The sequence below is a fragment of the Echinococcus granulosus genome (genome assembly GCF_000524195.1).
Source record: "Echinococcus granulosus chromosome Unknown EG_S00020, whole genome shotgun sequence".
Taxonomy (NCBI): domain Eukaryota; kingdom Metazoa; phylum Platyhelminthes; class Cestoda; order Cyclophyllidea; family Taeniidae; genus Echinococcus; species Echinococcus granulosus.
The window spans coordinates 334026-348749 of record NW_020170400.1 but is presented as its reverse complement, the minus strand read 5'-3'; the positions used below and the strand labels follow the sequence as shown (position 1 = coordinate 348749).

General features: G+C 41.9%; 3 protein-coding genes across 3 annotated transcripts in view; 1 reads left to right on the top strand and 2 right to left on the bottom strand. All coding sequences in view use genetic code 11, as the record gives it.

Annotated features, from left to right (window-relative positions):
- Nucleotides 1-148: 148 nt before the first annotated feature.
- EGR_03691 (Putative RNA-binding protein Luc7-like protein) lies at nucleotides 149-1005 on the bottom strand (the record flags this gene model as incomplete). The annotated part of the gene is made up of 2 exons (XM_024492940.1): nucleotides 149-874; nucleotides 910-1005. 2 exons carry the CDS (start codon nucleotides 1003-1005, stop codon nucleotides 149-151), a joined length of 822 nt encoding a protein of 273 aa, XP_024352597.1.
- A 2729-nt stretch (nucleotides 1006-3734) lies between these two features.
- On the top strand, nucleotides 3735-6521 carry EGR_03690 (60S ribosomal protein L21; the record flags this gene model as incomplete). Its single annotated transcript, XM_024492939.1, has 4 exons — nucleotides 3735-3976; nucleotides 4010-4231; nucleotides 4706-4803; nucleotides 6412-6521. 4 exons carry the CDS (start codon nucleotides 3735-3737, stop codon nucleotides 6519-6521), a joined length of 672 nt encoding a protein of 223 aa, XP_024352596.1.
- A 328-nt stretch (nucleotides 6522-6849) lies between these two features.
- The window catches only part of EGR_03689 (Beta-hexosaminidase subunit alpha), a gene marked incomplete at both ends in the record, with an annotated part of 34695 nt that continues 26820 nt past the window's right edge, over nucleotides 6850-14724 (bottom strand). Inside the window, 8 exons of the mRNA XM_024492938.1 lie at nucleotides 6850-7270; nucleotides 7585-7686; nucleotides 7764-7878; nucleotides 8452-8605; nucleotides 8687-8783; nucleotides 8866-9223; nucleotides 10883-10988; nucleotides 13248-13349. Coding sequence (XP_024352595.1) covers nucleotides 6850-7270; nucleotides 7585-7686; nucleotides 7764-7878; nucleotides 8452-8605; nucleotides 8687-8783; nucleotides 8866-9223; nucleotides 10883-10988; nucleotides 13248-13349 — 1455 coding nt within the window. The remainder of the gene's footprint in view (nucleotides 7271-7584; nucleotides 7687-7763; nucleotides 7879-8451; nucleotides 8606-8686; nucleotides 8784-8865; nucleotides 9224-10882; nucleotides 10989-13247; nucleotides 13350-14724) is intronic.

Genomic DNA, 14724 nt, shown 5'->3' with positions numbered 1-14724 from the left:
AAACTACGATAACACCAACTCAGAAAAGGAAAAAACAATGGCACTTGTATTGATTCAATATAAATTACATATAAATCGATATCGGTGTTTATGTACAGAGAAACAATTACTCAAAAAGTGCCACAAACACCCACACCAATGACAGCACCTAATCGTCATAAGCCCGCGAACTCTTTTGCCGATGTCTTCTCTCCCGACTATCATCCCGGTGGCGCCTACTACCATTAGATCTATGATGTCTATCGTGTCGACGGCTGCGGGAGTGGCTTCTGGAGCGGCTGCGTCGTCGCCTGCGCTCCCGGCTTCGCTCTCTATCGCGATCCCAATCTCGACTACGGTCTCGCTCCCTCTCTCTATCTCGACTGTCTCGCCTCGGTTCCCTTCGTGGTAACGAGGCATCTTCACGCTGCTTTCGAACCAAATCGTTCTCCTCCACGTACTTCCTCAACGCCTCTAGTTTCTCTCGGATTGTTATAAAGCCCAGATGCAACTTGCCACCAAAATGATCCGCCAGACGTCTATCATTGTCATGTACACCGAGGTACGCTGAGCAGACGTCACAAACACGCAGTTTCTGCTGCTGATAGGTGCTGACCGGGATGGCGTTCCTTAAATCCGCCTCGTGTTTGGCCTTTTCGGCGTTTAATTCTTCCACGCGTTTCATCAGCTCGAGAGACTCTTCCACATGACCTTCATGTCCCTTTTGCTCCGCCTTTGCCAACGTTGTACCAATCTCCTCACTGAGTTTGTTGATTTTCTCAACCTGCACAGCAGCCTCTTCGGTCAACTCCTCCTGTGTCTCCTTTAATTTAGCTTTGGCGTGCTCAGTTCGACGGTTGCTCTCGGCGATAAAAGCCTCTAGGTGTCGCAAAGCCTGTAAAAATGTTTGGGGAATGAAAACTAACTCACGTCTATCTCGTAGTAGTAGGGCCTTTTTGCAGCTTCCCGACGATAATCCGATTTGAGCCCGACTTCGTGGGAGTAGGGGCATTCGCCCAGATCCATTCTCTAGACTTGAGGTTAAGGGGCAAAATGATGACGTACTGTTCCCGCCAAAATCTCGTGTGGACAGCAGTCGAGGAGGAAGCTCTTACAAACCCGAGGATCGTCGAATTCAATATGTTTCTCGCCTCCTGTTTACCGGGTTGAATTAAGGAAAGGTTAAGAAAACAGGCAGAAATTTACTTTCACACCCTAGTCGGCATTTACTTACATGACTTGGAAGTCAACCGAATAACAACTTTCATGGCATCACCTTAAAAGTAAGAGAATGATAACAGTCGATGAATTCTACGCCTTGCCTTAGTTCCACTTAGCATGAACCCTCACATATTTAATGAAAGAAGGGCAGATTTAGCAAAAAATAGCGTATCTAGTTAATTCTTACCATCTCTGGCGGCTCCCATCAGCTCATCCAGGAGACTCCGAACCTGGTCAGTCGCAGACATCCCTCGAAGGAACCTGAAGAAGTAAGTCGCACTGTTGGAATTTGGATAATTAAAACAATTTTTGTGCCTTACAACTTTTTATTTAACGAGAAAGTATTAGGCTGAAAAAGGCATTTAGTTCAGCTAATAATAGATAGGCACAATGATTCAAAACCTTTATATACACTGTATCATCTTGAACGTGCTGTTAGTGTTTTTAATGATATTGGTGTTACCCTAGAATCTAGCTCATTCACTTTGACCACCAATCGTCAGAATCTATTTGCGAAATTTGAAACATTTTTTGTTGGGTCTAAAGCACACCCTTTAGTACATTTAAGAACGCTTATACACTTTTTAGCCTCATAAATCCTTAATATTGCCATCCAGTATTAATAAGGGATTATGATTGGCATAAGGTGATAGGAGGACAGTATAGACATTACCATTAAGCCTTATGTGAAACAATGGTGATCTAGCTCTTGGTATTGGTGAGGCGCTACTTTTGTACTTTGAATTAGCCCTCCTGTACCTCGCTGGGTGGGCTGGCCATTCGGGCCATCCCAATAGCCCAAACCCCTTCTCTGCGCCGCATCTATGTTTTGCTTAGGTATTTTGGCTTCTTTCGTCTTCAGGGAGTCTCGGTCGCCACACTTATATGGTATGACATAACAAAAGATTCTGCGAATTCATATGAGCACTTCAAAAATGGGTAATTACTGCGGTGCGTGACACCTTTGGCGCCCTTTGTAGATAGTCACTTGGACTTTAGAACCAATAACAGACTGACTATTGCAGTCATGAAATAATGAGGCAGGAATGAATCATTAGCCATCCAGTTCGGCAACGATTTATAGTTGTTTTTTGCAATTTGCGGTTCGTCCTTCCTTGTAATCTACATTAAAAAAGGTTTCCGGCTGATTTTTGCCTCCTATTAGCAGTCCACTTCTAGCAAATTGTGCATTTCATATGTCAAATGCCGCATCTCGATGAACAAATCCATTACTCAATAAACGGAGGATCAAAATGGACCAAAAAAATAATAATTTTTGTTCCTTACAAAAAATATTTTTTTAGAGTTCTTATGATATTCACTGAAATCTAGATAAGAGCTAAAGTTCCTCGCGCTATTTATATCCCATCGTACTGTACCGTAGCCAGGCTCATATATTATGATTACCCATTTTGTCGTAGTAATTAGGCTAATTTTTTTCGATTTTTAGAAAAATGCAGTTTGTATAAATGTAGCATCCGGAGACTCCCTGAAGGCGAAAGAAGACACCATACTCGGGCAGAATATATATTCAGCGCAGAGAAGGTGCGTGGGCTATTGGCATGGTTCAAAAGGCCAGCCCACCCAGCGAGGTACAAAAAGGCTAATTCAAGGTACAAAAGCGGCGCCTCACCAGTACCGAGGGATAAACCACTATCGTATTACATAAATGCCAGCATTGAGTGGGGCCTAACAATCCTGCCACCTGGACCCTCCCGTTGTAGCAGTTGTTTTCATATAAAGCAGTCATTTTGTGACGTTAAAGCCTGACAGTAAACTAAATAAATCGCAAATACTACAGCTTTTACACGGGCTTTGCATATCATTGTGTACAGGCTCTTTTGGGGCGGAGGGAAAGGGTGCGGTGCGGAGACGGAAATCCAATATTTATTAACCCATTTTAAGTGCACTCGTTAAGTACTTCGTGACACATCATGCAATCATGGCTTAAGCAAGATGTTGGCTGTTAGTTTGGATTTCGGTTTTGATAAAAGAACTATCAAGGTGCTTTACTATTGTACCTTCGCCGGGTGAGCCGACCCATGGACCATGACAGTAGTGTATGCTAAAATATGTAGTCTTCTTAAGCCATTCATCTTCTTTCGTCAAAAAAATTTATATGGTTATACTTACTTGCCAAATCATGCATTTAATAAAAATTTTCGCTTTAATTCACATTACTTTAAAGACTACTATGATGTGGACTATAAGTATTTGTACGTAGTAAAGACACACAGTGACTTAAACCTACAAAGTGTAGGTTGGCAGCGTAAAATTATTTCGGTGACAAAGTGCAATAAATGTCGACGCCAATACTTATTACAAAAACATATAATCTTGCCAATGTTATAACGATTTATTAACAAAATTTTGATTTTGCATTTTTAATGTCTCAATTATAGTTGCAAAGGAAGCAACTCACAATAGTATTTTATTTACTCATTTGTTTTTATTTTTCCTAGGCATAGTTCGCGCACTCCTCAAAGGGTAGGGGCACGCTGATTTTGCGTTTCACACTTCTTTTTACTAAATAGATGACGAACACAAAAGGTTATCGCCGCGGTACGCGGTACATGTTTGCTAGGAAGTTCAGAAAACATGGAACCCTGCCCACGAGCGTTTACATGCGCGTCTACAGGCGTGGAGATATCGTAGACATTGTTGGTGATGGTGGTGTTCAAAAGGGTATGCCCCACAAGAGCTATCATGGGAAGACGGGTCGCGTTTTCAACGTTACCAAGCATGCCGTTGGCGTGATCGTTAATAAGCGCGTTGGGTATGTTTTTCACTTAAGCTGAATGGCGCTTAGGAATCGTATCATTGCTAAGCGCATCAATGTGCGCATTGAGCATGTTCGCCCCAGCAAGTGCCGGCTTGAGTTCCTTAAGCGAGTGAAGGAAAATGATGAAAAGCGGAAGTTGGCGAAGGAGAAAGGTGTTCATTACAGCCTTAAGCGTGAACCCGTGGGACCCCGCCCTGCGCATCTTGTGCGTACGCGTGCCCAGCCAGTTGTTACTCTCCAACCCCTTCCGTACGAATTAATTGCATAAGTAAAGTGTCTATTTGTACTAGGATGTTGCTCTTCTCCCTGGTTTGACGCGGTTGTTGTGTTGTTATTTCTGTTTTATGCCTTTTACTTGGTGTTTCAAATTCGACCTCTTTTTGCCGTTGCATTATAGAGTCTTGGTTCAGATTGATTTCCCCGCATCCGGTTTCTCTTCATGTATGCTTAAGAGGCTTGTTGGCCTTTCTAACGTTGAGTGAACAAGCCTACAATTTGATTTTTTAAAGCTACTTTGGTAATTGAAAACCTTATGTCTTTGTGACAACCGTTTGCATCGAACTGTTTAAATGGTTTTTAGCCTTCAGATGGGGTGCAGATTTACACAAGTTGATGGGAGGTCTTTTTTGATCATTCGTTTTGGATGTTCCCTCGCTTATGCAGTGAGCAGTAGGTTTGTATTTGCGTGAGACTGTCATAGCTTGTTTGCCTGAATAAGCTTAGGTCTCCAGTTATCAACGTAGGAACTCAGCGATGGTGGCGTTGTCCGTCGCTGAGGGATGCTCTCTTCGTTCTCGTCTCCAATGATGCTCGGTTGCTGAGTTTGTATGCCTTTCACCAACCCTCGGAGATGGATTTTTTTCATATTTTATCCGACGGAATTTGACTGTGCATTTCTCTTGTCCATAATTCGGAGTGAAGTTTACAGTCGCTTGATTTTTACTTATGATTAGGAAATTGAATGAGTCTACCGAGTGACCAACAAGACGGCCTTTTTTGTTAAAAGCGGGTGAGCTCCGTGGGAGGTTTTTTACTGTCACTTTGCATTGCATTCGCTGTTTTTTGTGATCTGAAGGGAGCTTTATTACGTTATAACAGATCTTCCCAATATTTGTAGTCACAGGAGGAGATTTTGCGATGGACTCTCCTGGCGGCATATTTCACTGTTCTTGTTTTTGGCATGTTTTTTTATTCGGAAAGTTCCTTAGCACTTTTGGTCACAACACTCGCCGTCGTCCTGCAAATGTTACCTTTGGAATTTAAGGTAGTCGTGTTTTTATGTATTATAAGAAAATATTGGGAATTTCCGGTGGTTGAATATCTTGACAACCAAGAATCAGTTCGGAATTGGTGCCTCAGACCATCTGACGGGCCTTAATAACTCATTATCTATGAACTCAAGGATTAAAGCAAATTTATTCGCTTTGACGATCTTTGCAGGTCTCATTTTTGTTGATATTTTCACTGGAATAATTGATTAGATAGGAGGGGAGTCTGTTGGTTGGGTTCTCATACAGGATTGCGAAGCAAGATTCAAATTACCCATGTGGAGTCTGCCGGGATATCGTGACGGAACGGCTTGCACTGGATTACGCTATCAATTAACAAGTTGGTTTATCTCAAAGTATGTCGCATCCTACGCCCGTCCTATTGTTCGTGAAGTTTGCGTCACTGGAGGGGGGGGGGGGGTTATTTCCAATTGATGTAATGGCTCGACCTCCTACTGGACAACTGTCGTCCATTATTTGGTGGGTTGTTTTCATCAAGAGGATTCTTGAGGGCCGCGTTTAATCTTTCCGTTCCCTACTTTTCACCAGTCGGGCTGAATAGATATCTGTCGGTGGCCTAGTGACTAACAAGTAGGTTGGGCTGATCTGCGTTACTTACGATATGTGGCTAATCTTGAAATGATCATGGAATGCAAAAGGGGTTGGGACGCGAAAATTACCCTAGCTCCCGAAGAATTACTAAACCAGATGGGTGATTGTTGAAACTAGACCGTAGAGCAGTTTCAAATCCTAAATCCAAATTCGGCGAAACTGAGGAGGCAAACGTCTACTTCGAATGAGCGTGCAAAGGACTAATAGCTCCCTCAGAACACGCGAAAGGTTTTTAATTTAAATCGGCACCTTCGGTTTTGTGGGGGAAAAGGAATTAAGACGCCATTTCTCAACATCAGTTCTGATTACATCACTGTCACTATATGGAGAGCAGTCCCGGCGGAGGATAGTCTGCCACAGGCCTGCCAAGAGTGAGTAGCGGTCTTAGTACCCGGAGTGCGCCTCCAGGTATTCGCGAACTGGAAGATTCGTAGCCTTTGCTGTCTAACAGTCGGCTTTGAATCCACGGACTAGGTGTACATGATCATGCTTGGGTCATTTGCAGCATTAATGCCGTTCTTGGCGCCTCCTGTGGGTTCAATTCTTTAGTCCCTGTTCACAAGAAGCTTTACCCCACATACTGGTACGTGCATGCATCAATGCTGATGCGCGGCATCTTGAACGGTGCATGGAATGGTTCGCAACAGATGTGCCTGTAGCGCCATCAAGGCAGTGTCCCTTTTACAGTGTAATGTAGGAAGTCTCGAGCGCTCCCCGTAACTACAAGCGCTGGAGATAAAGTAAATATCCCGCTCAAATAACCATTAGCTCATCCCAATACCGATAGATGAAAAGGTTCTTTGCATGCATATATTTCAAAGGGGCGCAGACAGCATGGGGCGGTAAGGAGATATGCTATGGGCAAGTAACTCAGCAGTAAATCCCAACTGCAAGGGGTAACAAAATTAAAAATAGTAGTGGAGATAAATAAAGCAGTTCTCCACCAGTGGCGCAAAAATTGAAAATCTGGTAGAGGCAAACAGACGTCTAACCAAGGGAACTCGAACCCACTAGCCCACTGGTATGAGGGGTACTTGAGACGAGAAGCAGAATAGCAATAAACGTCGAGAAACAGATGAAAAGAGCATTAAATGTATATGTTCGAAATCGAGCAAGTCTAGAGGTACGAGTAATACCAAAGTTATTGGTGGAGAGCGTTTTCAAGACACGAGAAAGGTGAGCTGCCAGACCTTGGCGTCCTGCGAAGTAGCCAGCGGTGAAGAGTGCCAGGCCGCAGAAGATGAGGAGGAGAATTTTACGTATCTCCAGATGGTGGATATATTCGCCGCTGGTGATGGTGCCAATCGCTCCGATTTTGATGAGATCGAAAGGAGAGATGTCGCCGTCGGGACCTGAGGGCAATGGACACATACCGGGACCGCTGGCAACGCCCACCGGAACGCCGCGTCTGTAATGTGGAGTGTCAAACCTCGTGATTTTTGGCTGTATATGTAATCTCATGCCTCGACTGTTGATGATCGACTAGAAATATACTTAATCTAATCTTTCAAGAAGTCAATTAAAATGTGTGTGTGAAATTTATGACAGGATTGAAGTTACCCAATAGATGCATTTCCTATTCTTACAAATAGATTCAATATTAAGCGATTACAAACAATAAAATTTTCCATAGTAGGAGCTGGAAGGTGGTCTACGTTAAAGCAGCCAATCATCAAGAGAGTAAGACAAACATTAACCAATTTAAAGAGGGCTTTAACTCACCGAAGAAGGCGACAACGCTGTTCTTCCAAACGCGGACCGAATTCATCCGGGTTTGGCGTCCTATAGTACCAAAGCCGTTCTGCTATTGCACTGGTTACAGGCCTGAAAAATCACACGTGTAAGGGCAAGCGGGGCCTACTTATAACATTTAAGTAGCAACTGTTCTAGAATAGACCTACCATATTCGTTGGATTACAGTTTCTTCCGACTGCCATTCAATCCACATGCAAGCCTCTCCACCGATCACGTTTTTAGGTTCAAAATTAGCATTTACATCGGGATAGAAGTGCGATGCTACGAAAAAGTGGAAAGATTTACAATTTAAAAACGGCCAGATCTACACTTCCTGTGCTAGGGGCATCTGCAACCCTGGAAATATGTTTCTGCTGGGTTTTTTAGGGGGCCCAAGTGATTACTAGTTTCCAAACATTATAGAGAGCCATGCTATTGCTAAGTCCTGCCTGATTGGCCCTTGTGCGGGAGGGATGTACTCTACCACTCCTTCTAAATACTCGAAGGTTAGTTACTATACATACGCGGAAATGAAAGCACTGAGGGGCAACTCAAAGGCAGACCCGTTCTCAGACAGGGTCTGTCCTATAGTCACCAGATACACCATGCACATACTGACCGTACCTACATTGCGCGCTCATTACGTGGGTCAATGAAGACGTCCGTTGTGATGTCTTTATCTATCACTTATCACTGGTTGAAGGCCTCGATAGGATCAAGAAACTGGCACGTGGGAACTCTAGGTCATAAAATGGCCACCCCAGTTTATAACAGTTGTCGACGCACTTTATGACACTGATTTTCAATATTTTTTTAGCTGTACTTGTAGAAATATACACATTGGGACAAACTTACATGGATAGATCTCATTCTCATAGTATCCAATCCATTCGGAAGGCTTGAGATAAGAATCGAGGTACCAGCCTTTGGAGACAATAGCTTGAAATCCAAAGTAGCCAGGGATAGAGTTCAAATCTTTCCACAAGTGAATTAGTGAATTATTGGGCACCTATACACAAATCAACACCCTCCCGGTAGGTTTTTCGAAAACTGTTGTGTATTTTTGGAAATAAACAGGACTGGGGCATACCTTGAGACCATTATCAAATACCTCCTGCCAAAAGATGAATCGTCTTTGACCTGTCAATGTTACACGTTTAGCTGCTTCCTGGATTCTATTCAAAAGCCTGAAAAGCGTTGGAATAAGCTACTATTTCGATCTGTCAAATGAAATACAGTCGGAAATGAAGTCTTGACTGAATGACATACCTCACGGTAAATATCTTAAAAATGTCTATCGGAGAAACCATTCCGTTGTCCAGCATAAATTTCTTTATAGCGGGATTTGATGACCTACAAGGACAATTAAGGATGTCAAAACTGTTGCTTAGAAGAAAGCTCCTTTCTGTCACACTCACTAACCAGCAGTTGAACTCGACCTCATCGAAACCCATGTGAAGAGTGCTATCTGGGAAGAGTTCTACAATTTCCTTGAAAAGGGCCGCAAGAAATTCCAGGGTTTCATTTTTGCTCGGATCCAGACCTCCATAGAAGGGCGACTCGTTCTCCATGTCGTAGCACTTTGCAAAGATCTCTGGGTGCGAGAGTGACCACGATCTAGTGTGACCTATTAAGGATTAAAAGTAAATTTGTTAAAAGCATCCTTCTATTAATGCAATTTTTGGAAGGCACAGATTGGAGATTCCAAGAACTTGAAATGAGGCTAATTTTCTTACCAAAATAAGGGTTGCTGAATCCTTTGAAATACATACATTTAAACGGTTGAAATGGAGGCTAAACTCAATCCCCATTCTATCCATCCACTCTGGAGGTCTCTCTATCGTCTCAGCGCATGACATAACACTAAGTTATTTGATTTGTTCCAATTAATGCATAAGTTTTGTGGACTATTTTATCCCAGAGTTGGGCATTTATATCAATCTACAGAAACAGCCCACATTTTAGGCACATCAGGACATGATCGCCCAGCACTTTTGCCGCCGTTTTCATCATTTCCAATGTATGTGGGGATAAAACTTGTGGAAGATCTAGCATCCATGGCATGCGCTCAGTTTCTCAAATAACATAAATACTACCCAAATAAGCACAAATGTCATGTATAAGGTTTTTCGTAGGCATTGTAACACTCAAAAGGGAGTTTACTCTACAAAAGTAGACGAAATTGACAAAAGTGGATTCCGTGGAAAACTTCATTTTACCATAAGCATTGACACATTCCTTAATAGTAAGCACAAGAAGTTGTCACTTTCTCCTTTCGGAGGCACAATTTCCGCGATGAGTAGGGAAAAGCTGCAACTTTTTGGATGTTCATCTTTTAGTTCGATTGGACTATTTAATGCGGACCCAGTTTCAAGCTTGTCGAGGCCTGCGATATTTTTTTTCTCGCACAGCCCCATCGTCATTTCATCCATGTTTAAATTCTTGAATGTAATGCCTAACCTAGGTTTCACCTCAAAAATCGCTCCCACTTTTATCGCATTCACTCAGAAGTACAAAGTACTCAAAAATGAACATTCAGCAAGAGGCAAACCTACCATGTTAGGACACAAGTTCTCTGACACCAATACAAATGCTGGCTGTAAGGAGCTCGCAAAGATCTAGTTTAAATACTTATCCGGCAATTATTACATCAGAATGCTTAACGGCCCAGTTTTTCCATCTGAGTCCCAGTGTCAAAAAAATGTGGGGCGTGTTCTCCACCAGTTGAAGGTAATGTATGGCATTTCGGTGTGTCACAAGCAAATTGGTAAAGTTTAAAGGGATGCATTGGATGTGGGGGATCTTGCATTGGAAATGATTAGTCTTACTGCTCTGTTGTAAAAAAACCAGTGACAACATAACAGTGAAACAACTTGGGCTGGATGGCCGACTTGTAGCTGAAACAGCCTGACATCAAATATGTCAAGAGCTGAATTTGCACACAAAACTAGTAGACATGCAGAAGCTGTGGTCATTTGTTGATAGTTTGAGTTAAAAAATCACGGTACGAGTATTCCAAATACTTCAAGAAGTCGATGGAGCCAATAGATGAAATACATTTGACCAACTTTTGCAATGATTAGCCAAGTAATACACTCAATTTTATTAAATTGACTTCCAAGATAAATTTTAAGGTGGGCTTTGATTACACCTAGAAGCAATTGCAAAAAAAAAACATTTTACGGAAGGTTCCAAAGGACAATTTGGATTTTACAGCCCTGGGGTACTTGTCAATTCGAGGAATCAAAGTCAAAGGATTGAAAAGAAGACAGTGATAATGCCTCACCCGGTATGTCAAATTCCGGAATCACACGAATGCCGCGAACCCGTGCAAATTCGACGATTTCCCGTACGTCGTCATGGGTGTAGACCATCTTTGAATTATAGGCTGCCTATGTAAAAAATGCAAAGGTTAACATAACAATAAAGTTGTGACTATGGAGCAATTTTTCGACAAAAATCGTACGCCTGATCAGTTATCCGATCAAGATACTTATATGCGTATTAACAGCATACAAACATCCTGAAAGCAATTCGGAATACTGCCCATGACAACGACTACAAGGGTGAAACCATGTCAGCCAAATTCTTATGCCTCGTAGAACCATTCGTATTTCGACTGCTAAGTGAATGTCTGAAATTAGGAAACCTTTAATTGTACACGCTTTAATTATAGAAATGTGTTTAGTGCAACTAAAGGGGCTCTAAATAGGCCAAAAGTAGAAAATTAGACAATTAAAAGGGTTAAAATGGATGGGTATCGTTAATATAATCAGACAAGAAGAACAAAGGATTCTTAACTAGAGAACACTTACTGCAATGTTTAAAATTAACTGTGACAAAAGAGGCATCAAATGTAGGTATGAGTGGTGCACGTAGCAACATTGAGTAGAAGGCTGCATATTCCTACCAGCCCTTTGTTTCAAAGCACTTTCAACTGCCCAGTTTTCAACATGCGCTTAACTGTCCGGACTCCATTAATGGTAAATCCGCTTTCATTTCGGGACAACTTAACTACGGCTTTCGCGATCCCTCAAGACGCTAATGTCGGTAATATTCAGGAGTATCTGGAGCTACGTTAGTTATAATAAATAGTACTGAGTAGTACACAATATGATTGGTTATCTTGTAAAACCATGCTATTGGGACTCGAGAATTTGCAAAATTTCCCCATTTTCCACGATTTACTTTCAAATAAGGACAAGCTTAGTCGTTTCATTTAAAGATCTGCAGATGAATTTAAGCAAAGAAAGGAGGGTCAAAATCGTCATAACACTGAACTATAAGGTGTCAGCTTTACGCCCTATGGTAGATTTCATAAGTTTAAACGAACAGAGGTACCGGTGCAGTAAGTACGGAGTCCTTCTAACTTCCAGCAAGCTGCAGCAGCTGTCATTACTACCACAGGCAATTTGGTGGGAGAACGGAAACTAAAAATCCCACAAGTGATTTTTGCGAATTGGCGAACAATGGTCGGAAAGATTGAAAGTTATTACACGGTGAGCATTCCATCTGCCTCCACCTAAATTTTTGACAGCCTTAAATTAAGGAAGTTGCTTTAAGCAAAAAAGGTAATTAAAGGACAAAATAGGCAATCGGTTCAATCAGGCTGATTCTGTTTTTTCCACAATCTAGTTTACAAGCTAAACATACCCATTTCATGTGATTTTGCCTAGCTACTGAAGCAAATTATTTACATGTCACGGCCAATAACACATAGCTAGAAATCAGTTTTCCCAAATTCGGGTTTTAGTGTTTGCATGAAATAACAGCAAAGAAATTAAGGAATTTTGACATCAGTCTAAGGTAAGATCCATATTTAAATGAAACCGAGACTTTTGTTCTCCTCAGGAAGAATAGATATATGGTACTGAAGATGTATGCGACCAGCGTGCCCTTTCAATAGCGGCTGTCTCACATTACCGTTAGCCAAGACGATATGGTAACGATAGCCGTGGAGGCATGGGAACAGCGTGCCTTTGGAACAAAGACAAGAAGGCGAGGTTGGTGAATGTCTACTCATATCCAAAAAAGACTTCAAGCTCAATGTGTTTTAGTAGTGTCACGATCGCCCGCTCAGCAGTCAGGCGTTTGGGGAATTTAATGCCATATGTCTGCCATGTCATTTCGTTCCTAGTTCAGGGTAGAGCAATAAATCCTGTGAATATTTAGTTGACCCGCAAACTTGACATAATTGCACAGGAGACGGACAAATCTGCCCTTGGAAAAGGTGAGCACAACACAATCATGGACGTGCATTAAAGCTTATAGAAAGGTTATGCAAGATGGGTACAAAGATGGTCTTCCGAATCTCATCAACAGGGCCGAGTGAACGGGATCATTAGAAAGGAAAGGCGCTATTACATGTATCGACATCCGACTACAGCGCTTTAATTTGGACTCGAAAATAGGATAAAGGGAGACAAATTACATGAGGGTCAGTGATTCAACACTACTAACGAGGTAGACCACCCTAACGGTCCATAGCTGTACCGACAAATCACGCTGTACTGAAAATGCTTTCTCAAATACGGCGAAAGTTCCCACTCCTCCGTGTTGTGGTCTATTCCTCACAGAAACTTAAAAGTCCCTCCTGGACTTGAATATCTTACGCAAATTACCCATTATTCTTTGAAATTTTATCCACTCACCTGTTTTGAAAGCTCTGGAAATGTTCTGCTGACAAAAGGGAAAGACTGATCATCGGTAACATGCCAGTGAAAGACGTTGAGTTTATTGAATGCCATAGTCTCCTAAAATTTAAAGGGAACCAAAAAGCGTAAGAAAAAGACTCAATTTGCCACTTTTAAGAATCCCAAGGGCGAAATATACATAGCGCTGGAAAAGCAAGCCCACAAAATGTGGAAGGAGAGATGGAACACGGAATAACCTTTTCATCCAGGCTGCATAACAAAAAAAGTGAGGCATCAGTATCGACAGCCTTTTTTTCACCCAAAAATCAACGATCAGGCACTGACCGGATGCAAAAAATAAAAAGCAGGAATAAGGGGAAGGCAGACATTCACACATACATCCTCGCGTGTGTTTTTTGTTAGTCAAAAAGGAATCACTTGGTTGAATTAAGAATTTCATTTGTTTGGAGTCAAAAATCATAAAAATTAAATTAAGCGTGGAAAGAAGACTAAAAAGACTAGGAATTGCCTAGAAGGTTGCGAAAGGCTACTAAGGGAAGTGTTGCGCGCAAATGTCAAGCAACGACCGAGGCAATCTCACAGTAGCACTGACACGCTAAGTTCATTCCCTCTAACTTGCACCCGCGCTTCTTGGGTTATTACAATGCGTCTCACACCGCTTTATGGAATTCAAGCTCCGTTTCCATTCAATTTCCCCATGTTTCCAACTAAAAGTCTCCAGGGCATTGTCACTGGCTTGTCAACGACACTAAACTTTTCATGACACGACTAAGAAAAAGAAGGAGAGGAAGGCGGAAGCATACATGCCTCACTTCCTTACACTGCGTTCGCGGTTTATTTCAGCTTATCTTTCACTGCCCCTCACATCAACCCGAAATTTGGTGCGCACCTCGCAAGAAAAAGTAACGGATAATGTTTCACGAATTATTATCGCCTCCCTCAATGTACATGATGTAGGAATGATTGAAGCACGTCCATTACAAGCGCACCTTGTTTGTTCTCCACCGAAGTAAAAGGAAACCCGCTTCTATTCACCGTTTCAGAAAAGGGTAGTCCTGGATCGGTCAGTTCGCCACCGGTCGTATGTCTCGTATAGCAAGTTAGCAGGATGTAAATCGCTTAGATGCATGTTTTACAAAAAATAGCTACATCTCAAAACTTTAATGTTGTTTAGTAAATTATTGTTTTGCTTCCGTTAGGTTCAGTAAAGAATGTGGAAATTTTGTCAAAAAGGAATCGCGATCAAACAAGAGTACCGATCTATAAAGTTGGAAAGTTAATGTCGCAGAATATCTTTGTGTGATTTACGCTTATTTGCTTCATTTCCTGTGTTAGGCAAAAATTCATTCACTTACAAAATATTTTTGACCGATCAAAAAAAAGATACAGATGCCTTACGGCAAAATTTCGACCCTATTATATTTAGTAACCACTCAAGACAGTGAAGTGCACACCAATTTCCTCTTCTTTGTTC